The following is a 20,450-nucleotide window of genomic DNA, read 5'->3' as shown; positions in this document are numbered from 1 at the left end:
GTGGGTATTTACCACCTTCTGAAAATGAAATGCTTACTAAGCAAAAGGGGAAAATGCCTGTGTTACCTGTGTCTCCTGTACATGCTGCTGCTGCTGCTGATGATGATGACAATGACAAAGGGGAACTCATCTCATACCTACCCGTTCCTTTCTTTGCTGAACCTGTCACATTCACAACAACCATTGACTTACCCAATACTCCGCAATCTGTTCAAGTTATCGACCAGCCAGATGACCCTGTAGTATTGGCTACAGAGGAAGCGAACACAGAGGAACCTATACCTGTACCTGTTGAAGAGGAACAAGTTATTGATAACGAAACCTTGGAAGCTGGCTTTGAGCCAGTTGAGCTTGCAGAAACCTCTCATGATGAAGAAAGTCTATCTTCTGATCCAGTTATTCCAGAACCATCCAGTAATAACTTGTCACAACACTCACCTACTGAATCAGAGCCTCTGAGTCCTGAGGCAGAACCGCCCTTAAGGCACTCAACCTGCACCAGGAATCCTCCTGATCGGCTGCAGTACATCAAGCCTGGTAAGCCTCTGTTAAAGAGCGTTCAGACCTTTCTGCATGAGTTAAGTTCTGTCTTCTCCTTCGCTCTTCAAGACGATGAAGAAGAGGATACGATGCCTTCACACCTCAGCCAACCAGTCATTCACTGCCAGCCTAGTCCATGTACAAGGACGTCCATGGGATTGAGGGGGGGGGGGAGTGTAACCATGGTACCATCTGACCCCACAAGACAGAAACCTGTCTTTGAGTGAAGATTTAAGGTGACAGGAAATATAAATAATATAAATAAATGCAGCTTGAATCTTTACTGAAGCTCAGTATTTGAAACAGAGTTCATTCACTGTTGTAATAATGATTGAAATTATAACTTTAATATTGGCCATATTATATGTACATTACCAAAGGGAGATGACTTTAGTCTCATGAACAACATTAGCTAATTGTTATTTACTAGCTAATCTTAAATGACTGTTCAGTACAGAAGTGAAGCCCAATAATCATGATTTCACAGTCCCTTGGTCTCAGCCTCAGATGCTTATCAAATCAAAGCTCATGTAGAAACAAACAAACAAATGAACAAAAGATTTTTCCTTCATTTCTGTCAAACAAAGCTGTATGAAACGTTTCCAGCTGTTAGTGTCATGGTTGCTAGGCAACCTGGGCAGACGGAGGCTAGACCGTCCCATTTCACAAGCCTCGCACTTCCGGCCTTAGCGGTCTTTGCGTATGCGGCCCTGGTGGACCGTTAAGGCTGCGTACTTTAAGGCTGCAGACCCTGAATTGGGATACAGCCCTGGTTGGCGTTCTTGTCAGATATTGACAAATTACAGACTACATACCAGTTGACAGCGTGCAATAACCCGGCCGATTCATTCACCTTTACACCCTCTCTCAATCGACTCAACGGTGAGTTATTTGTTTGTTTTGTTTTGTCACAATTAATGAAAATACGGAGCCGCGGTCGCGCATTCTAAAACGCCGGTAAGCTAATGCTAGGCTAGTGACAGTAAGTGCAATTACTGGTTTGATTTATTGAATATTGTTGTTTTTGTTTATTTCACTATGGCCGAATGTTGAATTAACGTATCAAGAGTTGAGCGAGTGATTTTATTTTTGTAGTTTTGTCCGTTTTGGATGTTTTTTGTTACTTTTCTGATTAAATGCCAAAACGGCCTATGAGACTTTTGAATTGAGTTGAACTCCCTTTAGATTATTGAACTTGTTGCGCAACACCTGTGATTAAATGTGTTAATTGATTAATTTTGGATAATGTTTATTAGCTTTGATGGGACCCATGAGAATGTTTTTGTATAATAGTATTTTGAATGAAATTCATTATAAGATGACTATAATATGTTATGATTTGTTTGGTTATTGGTTTATTGATTGTTGTATAAAATATGGCATTATTTGACTTTGTTATTTATCGATTTATGGATTTTGTTTTATCATGGCAGTCGAACGCTGTTAAAATTTAATATTGAATTTTAACAGCCTGTTGGCTAAGAAGTAGTGTTGAAACCATATCCTGGGTAGGGTGAACGCAGTGGCGTGTCTAGAAAATCTTTTTTGGGGTGGCCAGGTAGGGGCACAGATTTGGAGAAGGGTGGCAGATGTAATTGGCAGATAATGTTAAACAAAAATTCTACCAACCGTTAACCATAATTCAATAATCCTATAAACCTAATAACTGGATGCGCTTTTAACTTTTATTAGAATGAGATTTTCACCACTACAGTGAAAAGTGTTTAGATACTGTGTTGATAAAGTACAAGAGATACAATCAGTGCTTTGTCAGTTTATTCAGCATTCAAGGACAAGTATTTTTACTGACATATAGTGCACATATGTTTTGGGCTAAAACATTTTTGAACATTAAACTACAAACATTTTTAACATACAATTGGCAAATTAGCCAATGCAATGCAAAACTTATTTAAACTTATTAAAATATACTGAACTTTTAATAAGACTCTGTTACATGTTAAGAAGACAAGAAGTACAAAAACATTTGTGAACAGCAGCACTTGTAGTTGCAAAATATTTATGTTTTGAAAGAGAACATTTACTCAAGTACCTACTCTATGCTTCATTAAATATTATCAATGACTTAGAATAGGTAGATCCGCCTGTTACGGTGACGGGTGGCAAAACGTGTTACAAAGTCATCCAGGCTTAATGATCTTGCCCTTTTCCTCTCAATACTCAAAACTCCAATATTGCTAAGCCTCTCATCAGTCATAGTTGTTCGTAGATGATTTTTTCTAAGCTTTAGCACTGAAAAGCTACGTTCACAAGTAGCACTGCTGACAGGTAAAGCTAAAGCTATTCGACATAAATGAAAAAGCTGATGAAACACCTCTTTGTAAGGCTCTAGGAAGGTAGTAAACCCCAAAATACTGGAGAGTTCATTCCCACACCCTGCTCTCCTTTGAACAACCTTTCTAGCTTGATACAGCTCATGTTTGAGGTCTTCAATATCACAGTCATACAGACCAGCCAAGCTTACAACTATTTCCTCTGACAAAAAGCTCTTACTCTTGGGGTTTAGTGCCTGTATACCCCGCATAATATCACAATTGGTCTTGTTGAAGCGCTTCTCCATCTCTGCATGTACATGGTTAAGAATGGGGTAAAATACTTCCCTCTTAAACTTGTCCTTGTCATCCTCCTTACACCTGTGTTGCCCGATTGGAGAATCTACAAAATAACCCTTTAGCCTGAGGCTCTCTCTCTGCATCCTTCTCTTAACTGTCTCAGAGGCAACAGTACACTGTTCTGCAATATCCATTGCGTCTTGCCACAGCTCATCAAAACAGGATTCACTTCTATATTGGTCCAAGGTGTCTTGAAGTGCATGAATTAGGTCTACAGCCTTTGCTAGATCAAGAGATGGAGACTGAAGTACATCAGAAAGCAACTTAATTTCCCCTAGAATTTTTCTAAATGTGGATAAATTGCCAATAAATGTGAGGTCAATTTGTGCCAACAGACCCCGTGCCTCCACTGATCTGTCACCTGTCACCAAATAATCCCCAAACACCTAGTTGTGCACAAGTCTGTAAATGATTCTTTAAATCAGCTGTGTTGAAGTATGGAAACATCTGAAACCAGGAGGACCAGAACTGCACATCCCTACATTGAACATGGCACAAACTTTGGTAATATTGATGTATAAAGAACAACACTGGCTGATGATGAAATGCAGTCAGCTGGCATGGCGACACTGCCAGTATTAACCTGCAACCAAATCTGCAGCTCCACACAGCAATGTTACGACTTGGATTATATCTTATAACTAATAACTCTTATGCTAGCTCCCCCCAGTAGCCTACTGAAATATTCGGCGGTTGCAATAATTCTTTAAGTGTTATTTTTTCCTTGGTATTCTAATTTCACCGAAGTTTACTAAACTCAACAAACTTAATATTACTTACCAGGACATTTATTCTCCATATTCTTTCGCTGGAAAATAGCTTTCTGTGGTGCCGTCTTTCTCCTTCCTTTGCCGATGCTGCATTCACCTACACTCGGATATCTGAGCTTCACTACGAAAACGTAATCGTACATTTGATATTTAATTGAATTTTATTGTTTTAGCTTCGGGGTGGCACCTGGGGTGGCCAGTCTGGTTGGGGGGGTGGCCTGTGCACCCCCCAGGCCAGCACGCTGGACATGCCATTGGGTGAACGGTCCCCTCAATGGTCTTCTCATAGGGGTTTTCTGAATCGCTCTTTGTCTGGTCCCTTACCCAGGGCCAATTTGCCATGGGAGACCCTACCAAGGGGGCAAAAGCCCCCTGCCAACATAGCCCCTGTGATCCCTGGGACACACAAACCCCTTCACCATGATAAGCTTTATTTAAAAAATGTGATTCATTTACAAAACTACTGGTTTAAAATAACATAAAACAAAAATTGCAGTTAAAAATAACAGTTAATAACATGACAGCAAATGAGAGGGGCTATGATTGTGCTTGCCTTTCAAACACAAAGACAGGATTGTATTTTGTATTTTTTTTTTCTGTGTTTTTAGGTTCCTCACACCTTTCAAGAGCTACTAACATTAAATTGTATGTTCTATGAATGTTTTAGGGAGTCTGCCCCTAAGTCACCAGACACTTTGTCAGAGCTTGCATCACTGAATTTTCCTTCTCCAGATTCAGAAGAGTTCCACCTCCTTTGTGGCCTATTGCTAATGACCTTTTCTTTGTCGAAGCCATCCATCCATCAGCTGCTGACTTCTCTCCAGCGGAGTCTCCTTTTTGGTTTCCATAATGTTTAAATTATCAAATGATTACTATTAAATCACGTTCTTTTGAATTCTTTTGGCGAAAGAGAAAGACTGAACTCAGAGTGGTAAAGCTCAAAAAAATCTTTATTTTTACATTTCTGGAAATGGAGACAGAACACACATGCTCAGGTCTGAATTTTCTGCAGCTTGTGTCTGGTTTCCTGTGCAGCTCTGCACTAAACTTCCCCTTTCTTTACTTCCCCTTTCTAAAGTCTGTTGCCAGATCGACCTGTCACCCTCTGACCTAGTTGTTTCTTATGCCTCTATTACAAAGTACAAAAGGCAATATAATCAGAAAATAAGCATTAAAAATATATATTTATATCGTAACATTACATAAAGTTTTATGTACTTAATTTTAAAAAGGGGGAAGCCATTCAAATTCTGAAGTAAAAAAAGCTAAATGAACATTCTCCAAGTGTGGTGATTTCATATTTATTTATCTGGGATGTTGAAAGACTTTTCTGCTTGGTTGCAAACCTGCCTAAATTCATATTAGTTATTACTTCCATTACAACAATTAATTTTGGTTCTTGTGACATGATATACTACTATGTGATCGATAAGCATTTAGGAAGCTTATTTCCAATCTTATCAACCACTCCAAGCCCTTTCGACTTTATAAAAAGAAACAAATAGTTAGTGCCTGTTAGAACCACTAAAGATCCGAGGACAACATAACTGAAACCTGATAACTAGAAACAGAGATTATATTCGTTTAAAAAGAATATATAATTCAACACATCCCCCTTCCTTTTCAATTATCAAAATATGTATATCTATTAGGGAAATGTACTGGTAGTTAGAAAAGCCAGCAAAAAAACATTAACTTTCTTAATAATGAAATATTGTTGAATAGTGTGAAATATATCACTTCATTAAAGAAACTTTGAAATATCTTATAGGTACGGTAATTCATGTAGAAAAACAATTGGTTGCATTAATAGTTTTATTAGGGTGAAGAGAGTAAAAGTCTACATTTAGGGGAAACCAGAGTATCTCATCTTAAATAACATATGGTTAATATATTCTGTAATTTTATAAATGTTAAAAGTGGGGCCATGTGTTACCATCAATATGATTGAGAAAATTCAAGAAAATAAGTGACAGTCGTGACAATCATAACATTATACAAAACGAATATACTGCCATAGCTTTCTTTATTCCCCTTGCCATCAATGGGATATTTTCAAAGCAAAAAAACTAATCCCATCATACTGTCTGTTGAAAACTTTATCATGGTCATAGTTGTAATCCTTTGGCTTTTTTTGGTGTAATTACAGTGACTAGTTTTAGAAATGCTGTCAGTGAATCACATATAACAAAAATCCCAAGTAACTAGTTTGGTTGTCTATTTCTGTATGTATATTTCTGTTCCTATTATTGCACTATTACATTTTTTCAAGACATTTGTATAATGAGTTTAATAAATAGATAAATATATTTGTGGGTAAATATTAAATAGATATTACACTTTATAAGTCACAAGGGTAATTGTTTGTTAAATAGTTTACCCAGCAGGTTTAACCTTTTACTTACATCTGAAGTGAATGAAACTTAAATCCCAACTAAACAGGAAAAGAAGAAGTAAACAGTAAGATAAAACAAAAACATCATCCTTTCACAGTTTTAGTGTTTTTATGGGGTTTCCATCCATGATTTACCATTTAATAGATGGTAAAGACAAAGAGTGCCACTAATAGAGAGATTACATTCATTCTGACAGAGGATGCGTGACTTGTTGTCTTCGTGGATGTTATAGCTGTTGAAGGCATTTTAGTGGTTGTTGTTGCAGCTGTTGTCATGGTTGGAGCAGCTGTTGGTGGTGGTGGAGCTGCAGTTATTGTTGTTGGAGCAGCAGTCTTTGTGGTTGGAGCAGCTGTTGTTGTTTTTGTTGCCACTGTAGTTGTGATTGGAGCAGCTGTTGTCATGGTTGGAGTAGCTGTTGTTGCTGGAGCTGCTGTGGTTGTTGTTGGAGCAGCAGTTGTTATGGTTGGAGCAACTGTTGTTGTTGTTTTTGTTGTAGCAACTGTTATGGTTGGAGCAACTGTTGTTGTTGTTGTTGTTGTAGCAGCTGTTGTTGTTGTTGCCACTGTAGTTGTGATTGGAGCAGCTGTTGTTGTGGTTGGTGCCACAGTTGTTGTGGTTGTAGCAGCTGTTGTTGTGGTTGGGGTAGCTGTTGTAGGAGCAGCAGCTGATGTTGTGGTAGCAGCAGTTGTTGTGGTTGGAACGGTTGCTGTTTGAGCAGCAGGTATAGTTGTTGTAGCAACTGTTGTTGTGGTTGGTGTCACAGTTGTTGTGGTTGGAGCAGCTGTTGTTGTGGATGGAGAAAATGCTGTTGTGGTTGGAGAAGCCGCTGATGTTGTTGTTGTTGCCACTGTAGTTGTGATTGGAGTGGTTGTTGTTGTGGTTGGTGCCACAGTTGTTGTGGTTGGAGCGGCTGCAGTTGTTGTAATTGGAGCGGCTGCTGTTGTTGTGGTTGGAACGGCTGCTGTTGTTGTAGGAGCGGCTGTTGTTGTGGCTTGAGCAGCTGCTGTTGTTGTGGCTTGAGCAGCTGCTGTTGTTGTGGTTGGAGCGGCAGTTGTTGTGGTTGGAGCGGCTGTTGTTGTGGTTGGTGCCGCAGTTGTTGTGGTTGGTGCCACAGTTGTTGTGGTTGGGGCAACTGTTGTTGTGGTTGGAGCAGCAGTTGTAGTGGTTGGAGCAGCAGTTGTAGTGGTTGGTGCCGCAGTTGTTGTGGTTGGAGCAGCTGTGGTTGTTGTTGGAGCAGCAGTTGTAGTGGTTGGAGCAGCTGCTGTTGTGGTTGGAGCAGCTGCTGTTGTGGTTGGAGCAGCTGTTGTTGTGGTTGCAGCAGCAGTTGTTGTGGTTGGAGCACCTGTGGTTGTTATTGGCGCAGCAGTTGTTGTGGTTGGAGCAGCAGTTGTAGTTGTTGGAGCTGCTGTTGTTGTGGTTGGTGCCGCAGTTGTTGTAGTTGGAGCAGCTGTTGTAGTTGGAGCAGCTGTTGTTTTGGTTGGAGCAGCTGCTGTTGTTGTGGTTGGAGCAGCTGTTGTTGTTGTTGGAGCAGCAGTTGTAGTTGTTGGAGCAGCTGTGGTTGTGGTTGGTGCCGCAGTTGTTGTAGTGGTTGGAGCAACTGTTGTTGTTGTTGGCGCCGCAGTTGTTGTGGTTGGCGCAGCAGTTGTTGTGGTTGGAACAACTGTTGTTGTGATTGGAGCAGCTGTTGTTGTGATTGGAGCAGCTGTTGTTGGGATTGGAGCAGCTGCTGTTGTTGTTGAAGCAGCAGTTGTTGTGGTTGGAGCAGCTGTTGTTGTGGTTGGCGCAGCAGTTGTTGTGGTTGAAGCAGCTGTTGTTGTGGTTGAAGCAGCTGTTGTTGTTGTTGGAGCAGCAGTTGTTGTGGTTGTAGCAGCTGTGGTTGTGGTTGGAGACACAGTTGTTTTGGTTGGAGCAGCTGTTGTTGTTGTTAGAGCAGCTGTTGTTCTGGTTGGTGCCGCAATTGTTGTGGTTGGAGCAACTGTTGTTGTGGTTGGAGCCGCTGTTGTTGTGCTTGGTGCCGCAGTTGTTGTGGTTGTAGCAGCGTTTGTTGTGGTTGGAGCAGCTGCTGTTGTGGTTGGAGCAACAGTTGTAGTGGTTGGAGAGGCTGTGGTTGTTGGAGCAGCAGTTGTAGTGGTTGGAGCAGTCGTTGTAGTTGTTAGAACAGCTGCTGATGTGGTTGGAGCAGCTGTTGTTGTGGTTGGAGCGGCTGGTGTTGTGGTTGGAGCAGCTGTTGTTGTGGTTGGAGCAGCTGTTGTTGTGGTTGGAGCGGCTGGTGTTGTGGTTGGAGCAGCTGTTGTTGTGGTTGGAGCGGCTGTTGTTGTTGGAGCAGCAGTTGTTGTGATTGGAGCAGCTGTTGTTGTGGTTGCAGCAGCAGTTGTTGTGGTTGGAGCAGCTGTGGTTGTTATTGGAGCAGCAGTTGTTGTTGTTGGAGCAGCTGTTGTTGTGGTTGGAGCAGCTGTTGTAGTTGTTGGAGCTGCTGTTGTTGTGGTTGGTGCCGCAGTTGTTGTAGTTGGAGCAGCTGTGGTTGTTGTTGGAGCAGCAGTTGTAGTGGTTGGAGCAACTGTTGTTTTGGTTGGAGCAGCTGCTGTTGTTGTGGTTGGAGCAGCTGTTGTTGTTGTTGGAGCAGCTGTTGTTGTGGTTGGAGCAGCAGTTGTAGTTGTTGGAGCTGCTGTTGTTGTTGTTGGTGCCGCAGTTGTTGTAGTTGGAGCAGCTGTGGTTGTTGTTGGAGCAGCAGTTGTAGTGGTTGGAGAAACTGTTGTTTTGGTTGGAGCAGCTGCTGTTGTTGTGGTTGGAGCAGCTGTTGTTGTGGTTGGAGCAGCTGTTGTTGTTGTTGGAGCAGCTGTTGTTGTGGTTGGAGCAGCAGTTGTGGTTGGAGCGGCTGTTGTTGTGGTTGGAGCGGCAGTTGTAGTTGTTGGAGCAACTGTTGTTGTGGTTGGGGCGGCAGTTGTTGTGGTTGGAGCAGCAGTTGTAGTGGTTGCAGCAGCTGTTGTTGTTGTTGGAGCAGCAGTTGTGGTTGGAGCAGCTGTGGTTGTGGTTGGAGCAGCTGTGGTTGTGGTTAAAGCAGCTGTTGTTGTTGTTGGAGCAGCAGTTTTTGTGGTTGGAGCAGCTGTGGTTGTGGTTGGAGCAGCAGTTGTAGTGGTTGGAGCAGCTGCTGTTGTGATTGGAGCAGCTGTTGTTGTGGTTGGAGCAGCTGCTGTTGTTGTTGGAGCAGCAGTTGTAGTGGTTGGAGCAACTGTTATTGTGGTTGGAGCAGCAGTTGTTGTGGTTGTTGCTGCAGTTGTTGTGGTTGGAGCAGCTGTGGTTGTTGTTGGAGTAGCTGTTGTTGTGGTTGGAGCAGCAGCTGTTGTTGTTGGAGCAGCTGTTGTTGTGGTTGTTCCCGCAGCTATTGTTGTTGTTGGAGCAGCTGTGGTTGTGGTTGGAGCAGCTGTGGTTGTTGTTGGAGCAGCTGTTGTTGTGGTTGGAGCAGCAGCTGTTGTTGTTGGAACAGCTGTTGTTGTGGTTGTTCCCGCAGCTATTGTTGTTGTTGGAGCAGCTGTGGTTGTTGTTGGAGCAGCTGTGGTTGTTGTGGGAGCAGCTGTGGTTGTTGTGGTTGGAGCAGCTGTGGTTGTTGTGGTTGGAGCAGCAGCTGTTGTTGTTGGAGCAGCTGTTGTTGTGGTTGGAGCAGCTGTGGTTGTTGTGGGAGCAGCTGTGGTTGTTGTGGTTGGAGCAACTGTGGTTGTTGTGGTTGGAGCAGCAGTTGTAGTGGTTGCAGCAGCTGTTGTTGTTGTTGGAGCAGCAGTTGTGGTTGGAGCAGCTGTGGTTGTTGTTGGAGCAGCTGTGGTTGATGTTGGAGCAGCTGTTGTTGTAGTGGTTGGAGCAGCTGTTGTTGTAGTGGTTGGAGCAACTGTTGTTGTTGTTGGCGCCGCAGTTGTTGTGGTTGGCGCAGCAGTTGTTGTGGTTAAAGCAGCTGTTGTTGTTGTTGGAGCAGCAGTTGTAGTGGTTGCAGCAGCTGTTGTTGTTGATGGAGCAGCAGTTGTGGTTGGAGCAGCTGTGGTTGTTGTTGGAGCGGCTGTTGTTGTGGTTGGAGCGGCAGTTGTTGTGGTTGGAGCTGCAGTTGTTGTGGTTGGAGCGGCTGTTGTTGTGGTTGGAGCAGCTGTTGTTGTGGTTGGAGCGGCAGTTGTTGTGGTTGGAGCAGCTGTTGTTGTGGTTGGAGCAGCTGTTGTTGTTGTGGTTGGAGCGGCGGTTGTTGTGGTTGGAGCGGCTGTTGTTGTGGTTGGAGCGGCTGTTGTTGTGGTTGGAACAACTGTTGTTGTGATTGGAGCAGCTGTTGTTGTGATTGGAGCAGCTGTTGTTGGGATTGGAGCAGCTGCTGTTGTTGTTGAAGCAGCAGTTGTTGTGGTTGGAGCAGCTGTTGTTGTGGTTGGCGCAGCAGTTGTTGTGGTTGAAGCAGCTGTTGTTGTGGTTGAAGCAGCTGTTGTTGTTGTTGGAGCAGCAGTTGTTGTGGTTGTAGCAGCTGTGGTTGTGGTTGGAGACGCAGTTGTTTTGGTTGGAGCAGCTGTTGTTGTTGTTAGAGCAGCTGTTGTTCTGGTTGGTGCCGCAATTGTTGTGGTTGGAGCAACTGTTGTTGTGGTTGGAGCCACTGTTGTTGTGCTTGGTGCCGCAGTTGTTGTGGTTGTAGCAGCGTTTGTTGTGGTTGCAGCAGCTGCTGTTGTGGTTGGAGCAACAGTTGTAGTGGTTGGAGAGGCTGTGGTTGTTGGAGCAGCAGTTGTAGTGGTTGGAGCAGTCGTTGTAGTTGTTAGAACAGCTGCTGATGTGGTTGGAGCAGCTGTTGTTGTGGTTGGAGCGGCTGGTGTTGTGGTTGGAGCGGCTGTTGTTGTGGTTGGAGCAGCTGTTGTTGTGGTTGGAGCGGCTGGTGTTGTGGTTGGAGCAGCTGTTGTTGTGGTTGGAGCGGCTGTTGTTGTTGGAGCAGCAGTTGTTGTGATTGGAGCAGCTGTTGTTGTGGTTGCAGCAGCAGTTGTTGTGGTTGGAGCAGCTGTGGTTGTTATTGGAGCAGCAGTTGTAGTGGTTGGAACGGCTGTTGTTGTGCTTGGAGCAGCAGTTGTTGTTGTTGGAGCAGCTGTTGTTGTGGTTGGAGCAGCTGTTGTAGTTGTTGGAGCTGCTGTTGTTGTGGTTGGTGCCGCAGTTGTTGTAGTTGGAGCAGCTGTGGTTGTTGTTGGAGCAGCAGTTGTAGTGGTTGGAGCAACTGTTGTTTTGGTTGGAGCAGCTGCTGTTGTTGTGGTTGGAGCAGCTGTTGTTGTTGTTGGAGCAGCTGTTGTTGTGGTTGGAGCAGCAGTTGTAGTTGTTGGAGCCGCTGTTGTTGTTGTTGGTGCCGCAGTTGTTGTAGTTGGAGCAGCTGTGGTTGTTGTTGGAGCAGCAGTTGTAGTGGTTGGAGAAACTGTTGTTTTGGTTGGAGCAGCTGCTGTTGTTGTGGTTGGAGCAGCTGTTGTTGTGGTTGGAGCAGCTGTTGTTGTTGTTGGAGCAGCTGTTGTTGTGGTTGGAGCAGCAGTTGTGGTTGGAGCGGCTGTTGTTGTGGTTGGAGCGGCAGTTGTAGTTGTTGGAGCAACTGTTGTTGTGGTTGGGGCGGCAGTTGTTGTGGTTGGAGCAGCAGTTGTAGTGGTTGCAGCAGCTGTTGTTGTTGTTGGAGCAGCAGTTGTGGTTGGAGCAGCTGTGGTTGTGGTTGGAGCAGCTGTGGTTGTGGTTAAAGCAGCTGTTGTTGTTGTTGGAGCAGCAGTTTTTGTGGTTGGAGCAGCTGTGGTTGTGGTTGGAGCAGCAGTTGTAGTGGTTGGAGCAGCTGCTGTTGTGATTGGAGCAGCTGTTGTTGTGGTTGGAGCAGCTGTTGTTGTGGTTGGAGCAGCTGCTGTTGTTGTTGGAGCAGCAGTTGTAGTGGTTGGAGCAACTGTTATTGTGGTTGGAGCAGCTGTGGTTGTTGTTGTAGCAGCTGTGGTTGTGGTTGGAGACGCAGTTGTTTTGGTTGGAGCAGCTGTTGTTGTTGTTAGAGCAGCTGTTGTTCTGGTTGGTGCCGCAATTGTTGTGGTTGGAGCAACTGTTGTTGTGGTTGGAGCCACTGTTGTTGTGCTTGGTGCCGCAGTTGTTGTGGTTGTAGCAGCGTTTGTTGTGGTTGCAGCAGCTGCTGTTGTGGTTGGAGCAACAGTTGTAGTGGTTGGAGAGGCTGTGGTTGTTGGAGCAGCAGTTGTTGTGGTTGGAGCAGTCGTTGTAGTTGTTAGAACAGCTGCTGATGTGGTTGGAGCAGCTGTTGTTGTGGTTGGAGCGGCTGGTGTTGTGGTTGGAGCGGCTGTTGTTGTGGTTGGAGCAGCTGTTGTTGTGGTTGGAGCGGCTGGTGTTGTGGTTGGAGCAGCTGTTGTTGTGGTTGGAGCGGCTGTTGTTGTTGGAGCAGCAGTTGTTGTGATTGGAGCAGCTGTTGTTGTGGTTGCAGCAGCAGTTGTTGTGGTTGGAGCAGCTGTGGTTGTTATTGGAGCAGCAGTTGTAGTGGTTGGAACGGCTGTTGTTGTGCTTGGAGCAGCAGTTGTTGTTGTTGGAGCAGCTGTTGTTGTGGTTGGAGCAGCTGTTGTAGTTGTTGGAGCTGCTGTTGTTGTGGTTGGTGCCGCAGTTGTTGTAGTTGGAGCAGCTGTGGTTGTTGTTGGAGCAGCAGTTGTAGTGGTTGGAGCAACTGTTGTTTTGGTTGGAGCAGCTGCTGTTGTTGTGGTTGGAGCAGCTGTTGTTGTTGTTGGAGCAGCTGTTGTTGTGGTTGGAGCAGCAGTTGTAGTTGTTGGAGCTGCTGTTGTTGTTGTTGGTGCCGCAGTTGTTGTAGTTGGAGCAGCTGTGGTTGTTGTTGGAGCAGCAGTTGTAGTGGTTGGAGAAACTGTTGTTTTGGTTGGAGCAGCTGCTGTTGTTGTGGTTGGAGCAGCTGTTGTTGTGGTTGGAGCAGCTGTTGTTGTTGTTGGAGCAGCTGTTGTTGTGGTTGGAGCAGCAGTTGTGGTTGGAGCGGCTGTTGTTGTGGTTGGAGCGGCAGTTGTAGTTGTTGGAGCAACTGTTGTTGTGGTTGGGGCGGCAGTTGTTGTGGTTGGAGCAGCAGTTGTAGTGGTTGCAGCAGCTGTTGTTGCTGTTGGAGCAGCAGTTGTGGTTGGAGCAGCTGTGGTTGTGGTTGGAGCAGCTGTGGTTGTGGTTAAAGCAGCTGTTGTTGTTGTTGGAGCAGCAGTTTTTGTGGTTGGAGCAGCTGTGGTTGTGGTTGGAGCAGCAGTTGTAGTGGTTGGAGCAGCTGCTGTTGTGATTGGAGCAGCTGTTGTTGTGGTTGGAGCAGCTGCTGTTGTTGTTGGAGCAGCAGTTGTAGTGGTTGGAGCAACTGTTATTGTGGTTGGAGCAGCTGTGGTTGTTGTTGGAGCAGCTGTTGTTGTGGTTGGAGCAGCAGCTGTTGTTGTTGGAACAGCTGTTGTTGTGGTTGTTCCCGCAGCTATTGTTGTTGTTGGAGCAGCTGTGGTTGTTGTTGGAGCAGCTGTGGTTGTTGTGGGAGCAGCTGTGGTTGTTGTGGTTGGAGCAGCAGCTGTTGTTGTTGGAACAGCTGTTGTTGTGGTTGTTCCCGCAGCTATTGTTGTTGTTGGAGCAGCTGTGGTTGTTGTTGGAGCAGCTGTGGTTGTTGTGGGAGCAGCTGTGGTTGTTGTGGTTGGAGCAGCTGTGGTTGTTGTGGTTGGAGCAGCAGCTGTTGTTGTTGGAGCAGCTGTTGTTGTGGTTGGAGCAGCTGTGGTTGTTGTTGGAGCAGCTGTGGTTGTGGTTGAAGCGGCGGTTGTTGTGGTTGGAGCGGCTGTTGTTGTGGTTGGAGCGGCTGTTGTTGTGGTTGGAGCAGCAGTTGTTGTGGTTGGAGCAGCTGTTGTTGTGGTTGTTCCCGCAGCTATTGTTGTGGTTGGAGCGGCTGTTGTTGTGGTTGGAGCAGCAGTTGTTGTGGTTGGAGCAGCTGTTGTTGTGGTTGTAGCAGCTGTTGTTGTGGTTGTTGCCGCAGTTGTTGTGGTTGGAGCGGCTGTTGTTGTGGTTGGAGCAGCAGCTGTTGTTGTTGGAGCAGCTGTTGTTGTGGTTGTTCCCGCAGCTATTGTTGTTGTTGGAGCAGCAGTTGTTGTGGTTGTTGCTGCAGTTGTTGTGGTTGGAGCGGCAGTTGTTGTGGTTGGAGCTGCAGTTGTAGTTGTTGGAGCAACTGTTGTTGTGGTTGAAGCAGCTATTGTTGTTGTTGGAGCAGCGGCAGTTGTTGTTGTTGGAGCGGCAGTTGTTGTGGTTGGAGCAGCTGTGGTTGTTGTTGGAGCAGCTGTTGTTGTGGTTGGAGCAACAGTTGTTGTGGTTGGAGCAGCAGTTGTTGTGGTTGGAGCAGCTGCTGTTGTTGTTGGAGCAGCAGTTGTAGTGGTTGGAGCAACTGTTGTTGTTGTTGGCGCCGCAGTTGTTGTGGTTGGCGCAGCAGTTGTTGTGGTTAAAGCAGCTGTTGTTGTTGTTGGAGCAGCAGTTGTAGTGGTTGGAGCAACTGTTGTTGTGGTTGGAGCGGCGGTTGTTGTTGTGGTTGGAGCGGCAGTTGTAGTTGTCGGAGCAACTGTTGTTGTGGTTGAAGCAGCTATTGTTGTTGTTGGAGCAGCGGCAGTTGTTGTGGTTGGAGCGGCAGTTGTTGTGGTTGGAGCAGCTGTGGTTGTTGTTGGAGCAGCTGTTGTTGTGGTTGGAGCAGCAGTTGTTGTGGTTGGAGCAGCTGCTGTTGTTGTTGGAGCAGCAGTTGTAGTGGTTGCAGCAGCTGTTGTTGTTGTTGTTGGAGCAGCAGTTGTGGTTGGAGCAGCTGTGGTTGTTGTTGGAGCAGCTGTGGTTGTTGTTGGAGCAGCTGTTGTTGTAGTGGTTGGAGCAACTGTTGTTGTTGTTGGCGCCGCAGTTGTTGTGGTTGGCGCAGCAGTTGTTGTGGTTAAAGCAGCTGTTGTTGTTGTTGGAGCAGCAGTTGTAGTGGTTGCAGCAGCTGTTGTTGTTGTTGTTGGAGCAGCAGTTGTGGTTGGAGCAGCTGTTGTTGTGGTTGGAGTAGCTGCTGTTGTTGTTGGAGCAGCAGTTGTAGTGGTTGGAGCAACTGTTATTGTGGTTGGAGCAGCAGTTGTTGTGGTTGTTGCTGCAGTTGTTGTGGTTGGAGCAGCTGTGGTTGTTGTTGGAGTAGCTGTTGTTGTGGTTGGAGCAGCAGCTGTTGTTGTTGGAGCAGCTGTTGTTGTGGTTGTTCCCGCAGCTATTGTTGTTGTTGGAGCAGCTGTGGTTGTGGTTGGAGCAGCTGTGGTTGTTGTTGGAGCAGCTGTTGTTGTGGTTGGAGCAGCAGCTGTTGTTGTTGGAGCAGCTGTTGTTGTGGTTGTTCCCGCAGCTATTGTTGTTGTTGGAGCAGCTGTGGTTGTTGTTGGAGCAGCTGTGGTTGTTGTGGGAGCAGCTGTGGTTGTTGTGGTTGGAGCAGCTGTGGTTGTTGTGGTTGGAGCAGCAGCTGTTGTTGTTGGAGCAGCTGTTGTTGTGGTTGGAGCAGCTGTGGTTGTTGTTGGAGCAGCTGTGGTTGTTGTGGGAGCAGCTGTGGTTGTTGTGGTTGGAGCAGCTGTGGTTGTTGTGGTTGGAGCAGCAGTTGTAGTGGTTGCAGCAGCTGTTGTTGTTGTTGTTGGAGCAGCAGTTGTGGTTGGAGCGGCAGTTGTTGTGGTTGGAGCAGCTGTTGTTGTGGTTGGAGCAGCTGTTGTTGTGGTTGGAGCAGCTGCTGTTGTGGTTGGAGCAGCAGTTGTAGTGGTTGCAGCAGCTGTTGTTGTTGTTGTTGGAGCAGCAGTTGTGGTTGGAGCAGCTGTGGTTGTGGTTGGAGCAGCTGTGGTTGTTGTTGGAGCAGCTGTTGTTGTAGTGGTTGGAGCAACTGTTGTTGTTGTTGGCGCCGCAGTTGTTGTGGTTGGCGCCGCAGTTGTTGTGGTTGGCGCAGCAGTTGTTGTGGTTAAAGCAGCTGTTGTTGTTGTTGGAGCAGCAGTTGTAGTGGTGGCAGCGGCTGTTGTTGTGGTTGGAACGGCAGTTGTTGTGGTTGGAGCTGCAGTTGTTGTGGTTGTAGCAGCTGTTGTTGTGGTTGTTGCCGCAGTTGTTGTGGTTGGAGCGGCTGTTGTTGTGGTTGGAGCAGCTGTGGTTGTTGTTGGAGCAGCTGTGGTTGTAGTGGTTGGAGCAACTGTTGTTGTAGTGGTTGGAGCAACTGTTGTTGTTGTTGGCGCCGCAGTTGTTGTGGTTGGCGCAGCAGTTGTTGTCGTTAAAGCAGCTGTTGTTGTTGTTGGAGCAGCAGTTTTTGTGGTTGGAGCAGCTGTGGTTGTGGTTGGAGCAGCAGTTGTTGTGGTTGGAACAACTGTTGTTGTGATTGGAGCAGCTGTTGTTGTGGTTGGAGCAGCTGCTGTTGTTGTTGGAGCAGCAGTTGTAGTGGTTGGAGCAACTGTTATTGTGGTTGGAGCTGCAGTTGTTGTGGTTGGAGCAGCTGTTGTTGTGGTTGGAGCGGTTGTTGTAGTGGTTGCAGCAGCTGTTGTTGTTGTTGTTGGAGCAGCAGTTGTGGTTGGAGCGGCAGTTGTTGTGGTTGGAGCAGCTGTTGTTGTGGTTGGAGCAGCTGTTGTTGTGGTTGGAGCAGCAGCTGTGGTTGTTGTGGTTGGAGCAGCAGTTGTTGTGGTTGGAGCGGCTGTTGTTGTTGTTGGAGAAGCAGTTGTTGTGGTTGGAGCGGCTGTTGTTGTGGTTGGAGCGGCTGTTGTTGTGGTTGGAGAAGCAGTTGTTGTGGTTGGAGCGGCTGTTGTTGTGGTTGGAGCTGCAGTTGTTGTGGTTGGAGCGGCAGTTGTTGTGGTTGGAGCGGCAGTTGTTGTGGTTGGAGCGGCTGTTGTTGTGGTTGGAGCAGCTGTTGTTGTTGTTGGAGCGGCAGTTGTTGTGGTTGGTGCCGCAGTTATAGTGGTTGAATCAACTGTTGTTGTGGTTGGAGCGGCAGTTGTTGTGGTTGGAGCAGCTGTGGTTGTTGTTGGAGCAGCTGTGGTTGTGGTTGGAGCAGCAGTTGTTGTTGTTGTTGTAGCAGCAGTTGTTGTGGTTGGAGCAACTGTCGTTGTTGTTGGAGCGGCAGTTGTTGTGGTTGGAACAACTGTTGTTGTGATTGGAGCAGCTGTTGTTGTGGTTGGAGCAGCTGCTGTTGTTGTTGGAGCAGCAGTTGTAGTGGTTGGAGCAACTGTTATTGTGGTTGGAGCAGCAGTTGTTGTGGTTGTTGCTGCAGTTGTTGTGGTTGGAGCGGTTGTTGTAGTGGTTGCAGCAGCTGTTGTTGTTGTTGTTGTTGGAGCAGCAGTTGTGGTTGGAGCAGCTGTGGTTGTTGTTGGAGCGGCAGTTGTTGTGGTTGGAGCAGCTGTTGTTGTGGTTGGAGCAGCAGTTGTTGTGGTTGGAGCGGCAGTTGTTGTGGTTGGAGCAGCTGTGGTTTTTGTTGGAGCAGCTGTGGTTGTGGTTGGAGCAGCAGTTGTTGTTGTTGTTGTAGCAGCAGTTGTTGTGGTTGCAGCAACTGTCGTTGTTGTTGGAGCGGCAGTTGTTGTGGTTGGAACAACTGTTGTTGTGATTGGAGCAGCTGTTGTTGTGGTTGGAGCAGCTGCTGTTGTTGTTGGAGCAGCAGTTGTAGTGGTTGGAGCAACTGTTATTGTGGTTGGAGCAGCAGTTGTTGTGGTTGTTGCTACAGTTGTTGTGGTTGGAGCGGCAGTTGTTGTGGTTGGAGCGGCAGTTGTAGTTGTTGGAGCAACTGTTGTTGTGGTTGGAGCGGCAGTTGTTGTGGTTGGAGCGGTTGTTGTTGTGGTTGGAGCGGCAGTTGTAGTTGTTGGAGCAACTGTTGTTGTGGTTGAAGCTGCAGTTGTTGTTGTTGGAGCAGCTGTTGTTGTGGTTGGAGCAGCTGTGGTTGTTGTTGGAGCAGCTGTTGTTGTGGTTGGAGCAGCTGTGGTTGTTGTTGGAGCAGCTGTGGTTGTTGTGATTGGAGCAGCTATTGTTGTTGTTGGAGCAGCGGCAGTTGTTGTTGTTGGAGCGGCAGTTGTTGTGGTTGGAGCGGCAGTTGTTGTTGTTGGAGCAGCTGTTGTTGTGGTTGTTCCCGCAGCTGTTGTTGTGGTTGGAGCAGCTGTTGTTGTTGTTGGAGCAGCAGTTGTTGTGGTTGGAGCAACTGTTGTTGTGGTTGGAGCAGCAGTTGTTGTGGTTGGTGCCGCAGTTGTTGTGGTTGGAGCGGCAGTTGATGTGGTTGGAGCGGCAGTTGTAGTTGTTGGAGCAACTGTTGTTGTGGTTGGGGCGGCAGTTGTTGTGGTTGGAGCGGCTGTTGTTGTGGTTGGAGCAGCTGTGGTTGTTGTTGGAGCAGCTGTGGTTGTTGTGGGAGCAGCTGTGGTTGTTGTGGTTGGAGCAGCTGTGGTTGTTGTGGTTGGAGCAGCAGTTGTAGTGGTTGCAGCAGCTGTTGTTGTTGTTGGAGCAGCAGTTGTTGTGGTTGGAGCAACTGTTGTTGTGGTTGGAGCAGCAGTTGTTGTGGTTGGAGCAACTGTTGTTGTGGTTGGAGCAGCAGTTGTTGTGGTTGGAGCAACTGTTGTTGTGGTTGGAGCAGCTGTTGTTGTGCTTGGAGCAGCAGTTGTTGTTGTTGGAGTAGCAGTTGTTGTGGTTGGAGCAGCAGTTGTTGTGGTTGGAGCGGCTGTTGTTGTGGTTGGAGCGGCTGTTGTTGTGGTTGGAGCAACTGTTGTTGTTGTTAGAGCGGCTGTGGTTGTACTTGGAGCAGCTGTGGTTGTTGTGGTTGGAGCTGCTGTGGTTGTTGTGGTTGGAGCAGCTGTTGTTGTGGTTGGAGCAGCAGTTATTGTTGTTGTAGCAGCTGTTGTTGTGGTTGTTGCCGCAGTTGTTGTGGTTGGAGCGGCTGTTGTTGTGGTTGGAGCAGTTGTAGTTGTTGGAGCAACTGTTGTTGTGGTTGGGGCGGCAGTTGTTGTGGTTGGAGCGCCTGTTGTTGTGGTTGGAGCAGCTGTGGTTGTTGTTGGAGCAGCTGTGGTTGTTGTGGGAGCAGCTGTGGTTGTTGTGGTTGGAGCAGCTGTGGTTGTTGTGGTTGGAGCAGCAGTTGTAGTGGTTGCAGCAGCTGTTGTTGTTGTTGGAGCAGCAGTTGTGTTTGGAGCAACTGTTGTTGTGGTTGGAGCAGCAGTTGTTGTGGTTGGAGCAACTGTTGTGGTGGTTGGAGCAGCAGTTGTTGTGGTTGGCGCAGCAGTTGTTGTGGTTAAAGCAGCTGTTGTTGTTGTTGGAGCAGCAGTTGTAGTGGTGGCAGCGGCTGTTGTTGTGGTTGGAACGGCAGTTGTTGTGGTTGGAGCTGCAGTTGTTGTGGTTGTAGCAGCTGTTGTTGTGGTTGTTGCCGCAGTTGTTGTGGTTGGAGCGGCTGTTGTTGTGGTTGGAGCAGCTGTGGTTGTTGTTGGAGCAGCTGTGGTTGTAGTGGTTGGAGCAACTGTTGTTGTAGTGGTTGGAGCAACTGTTGTTGTTGTTGGCGCCGCAGTTGTTGTGGTTGGCGCAGCAGTTGTTGTCGTTAAAGCAGCTGTTGTTGTTGTTGGAGCAGCAGTTTTTGTGGTTGGAGCAGCTGTGGTTGTGGTTGGAGCAGCAGTTGTTGTGGTTGGAACAACTGTTGTTGTGATTGGAGCAGCTGTTGTTGTGGTTGGAGCAGCTGCTGTTGTTGTTGGAGCAGCAGTTGTAGTGGTTGGAGCAACTGTTATTGTGGTTGGAGCTGCAGTTGTTGTGGTTGGAGCAGCTGTTGTTGTGGTTGGAGCGGTTGTTGTAGTGGTTGCAGCAGCTGTTGTTGTTGTTGTTGGAGCAGCAGTTGTGGTTGGAGCGGCAGTTGTTGTGGTTGGAGCAGCTGTTGTTGTGGTTGGAGCAGCTGTTGTTGTGGTTGGAGCAGCAGCTGTGGTTGTTGTGGTTGGAGCAGCAGTTGTTGTGGTTGGAGCGGCTGTTGTTGTTGTTGGAGAAGCAGTTGTTGTGGTTGGAGCGGCTGTTGTTGTGGTTGGAGCGGCTGTTGTTGTGGTTGGAGAAGCAGTTGTTGTGGTTGGAGCGGCTGTTGTTGTGGTTGGAGCTGCAGTTGTTGTGGTTGGAGCGGCAGTTGTTGTGGT

At 47.1% G+C, this 20,450-nt stretch overlaps 1 protein-coding gene across 1 annotated transcript in view; it reads right to left on the bottom strand.

Annotated features, from left to right (window-relative positions):
- Nucleotides 1–6,366: 6,366 nt before the first annotated feature.
- LOC146689095 (uncharacterized) overlaps nucleotides 6,367–20,450 on the bottom strand; it is a 38,642-nt gene continuing 24,558 nt past the window's right edge. The window contains exons 7-13 of the mRNA XM_085437557.1: nucleotides 19,310–19,409; nucleotides 18,663–18,736; nucleotides 18,213–18,317; nucleotides 15,543–15,938; nucleotides 13,707–14,117; nucleotides 9,339–10,034; nucleotides 6,367–6,377 (exon numbers count right to left, since the gene is read on the bottom strand). Of these exons, the coding sequence (XP_085293683.1) occupies nucleotides 6,367–6,377; nucleotides 9,339–10,034; nucleotides 13,707–14,117; nucleotides 15,543–15,938; nucleotides 18,213–18,317; nucleotides 18,663–18,736; nucleotides 19,310–19,409 (1,793 nt within the window). The remainder of the gene's footprint in view (nucleotides 6,378–9,338; nucleotides 10,035–13,706; nucleotides 14,118–15,542; nucleotides 15,939–18,212; nucleotides 18,318–18,662; nucleotides 18,737–19,309; nucleotides 19,410–20,450) is intronic.

Source organism: Copadichromis virginalis, linkage group LG17 (genome assembly GCF_057382275.1).
Source record: "Copadichromis virginalis isolate Kocher_CV1m ecotype Utaka linkage group LG17, C_Virginalis_male_GT1.1, whole genome shotgun sequence".
Taxonomy (NCBI): Eukaryota; Metazoa; Chordata; class Actinopteri; order Cichliformes; family Cichlidae; genus Copadichromis; species Copadichromis virginalis.
Note: the sequence above shows the minus strand (reverse complement) of the source record. Positions and strands in the feature narration are given on the sequence as shown.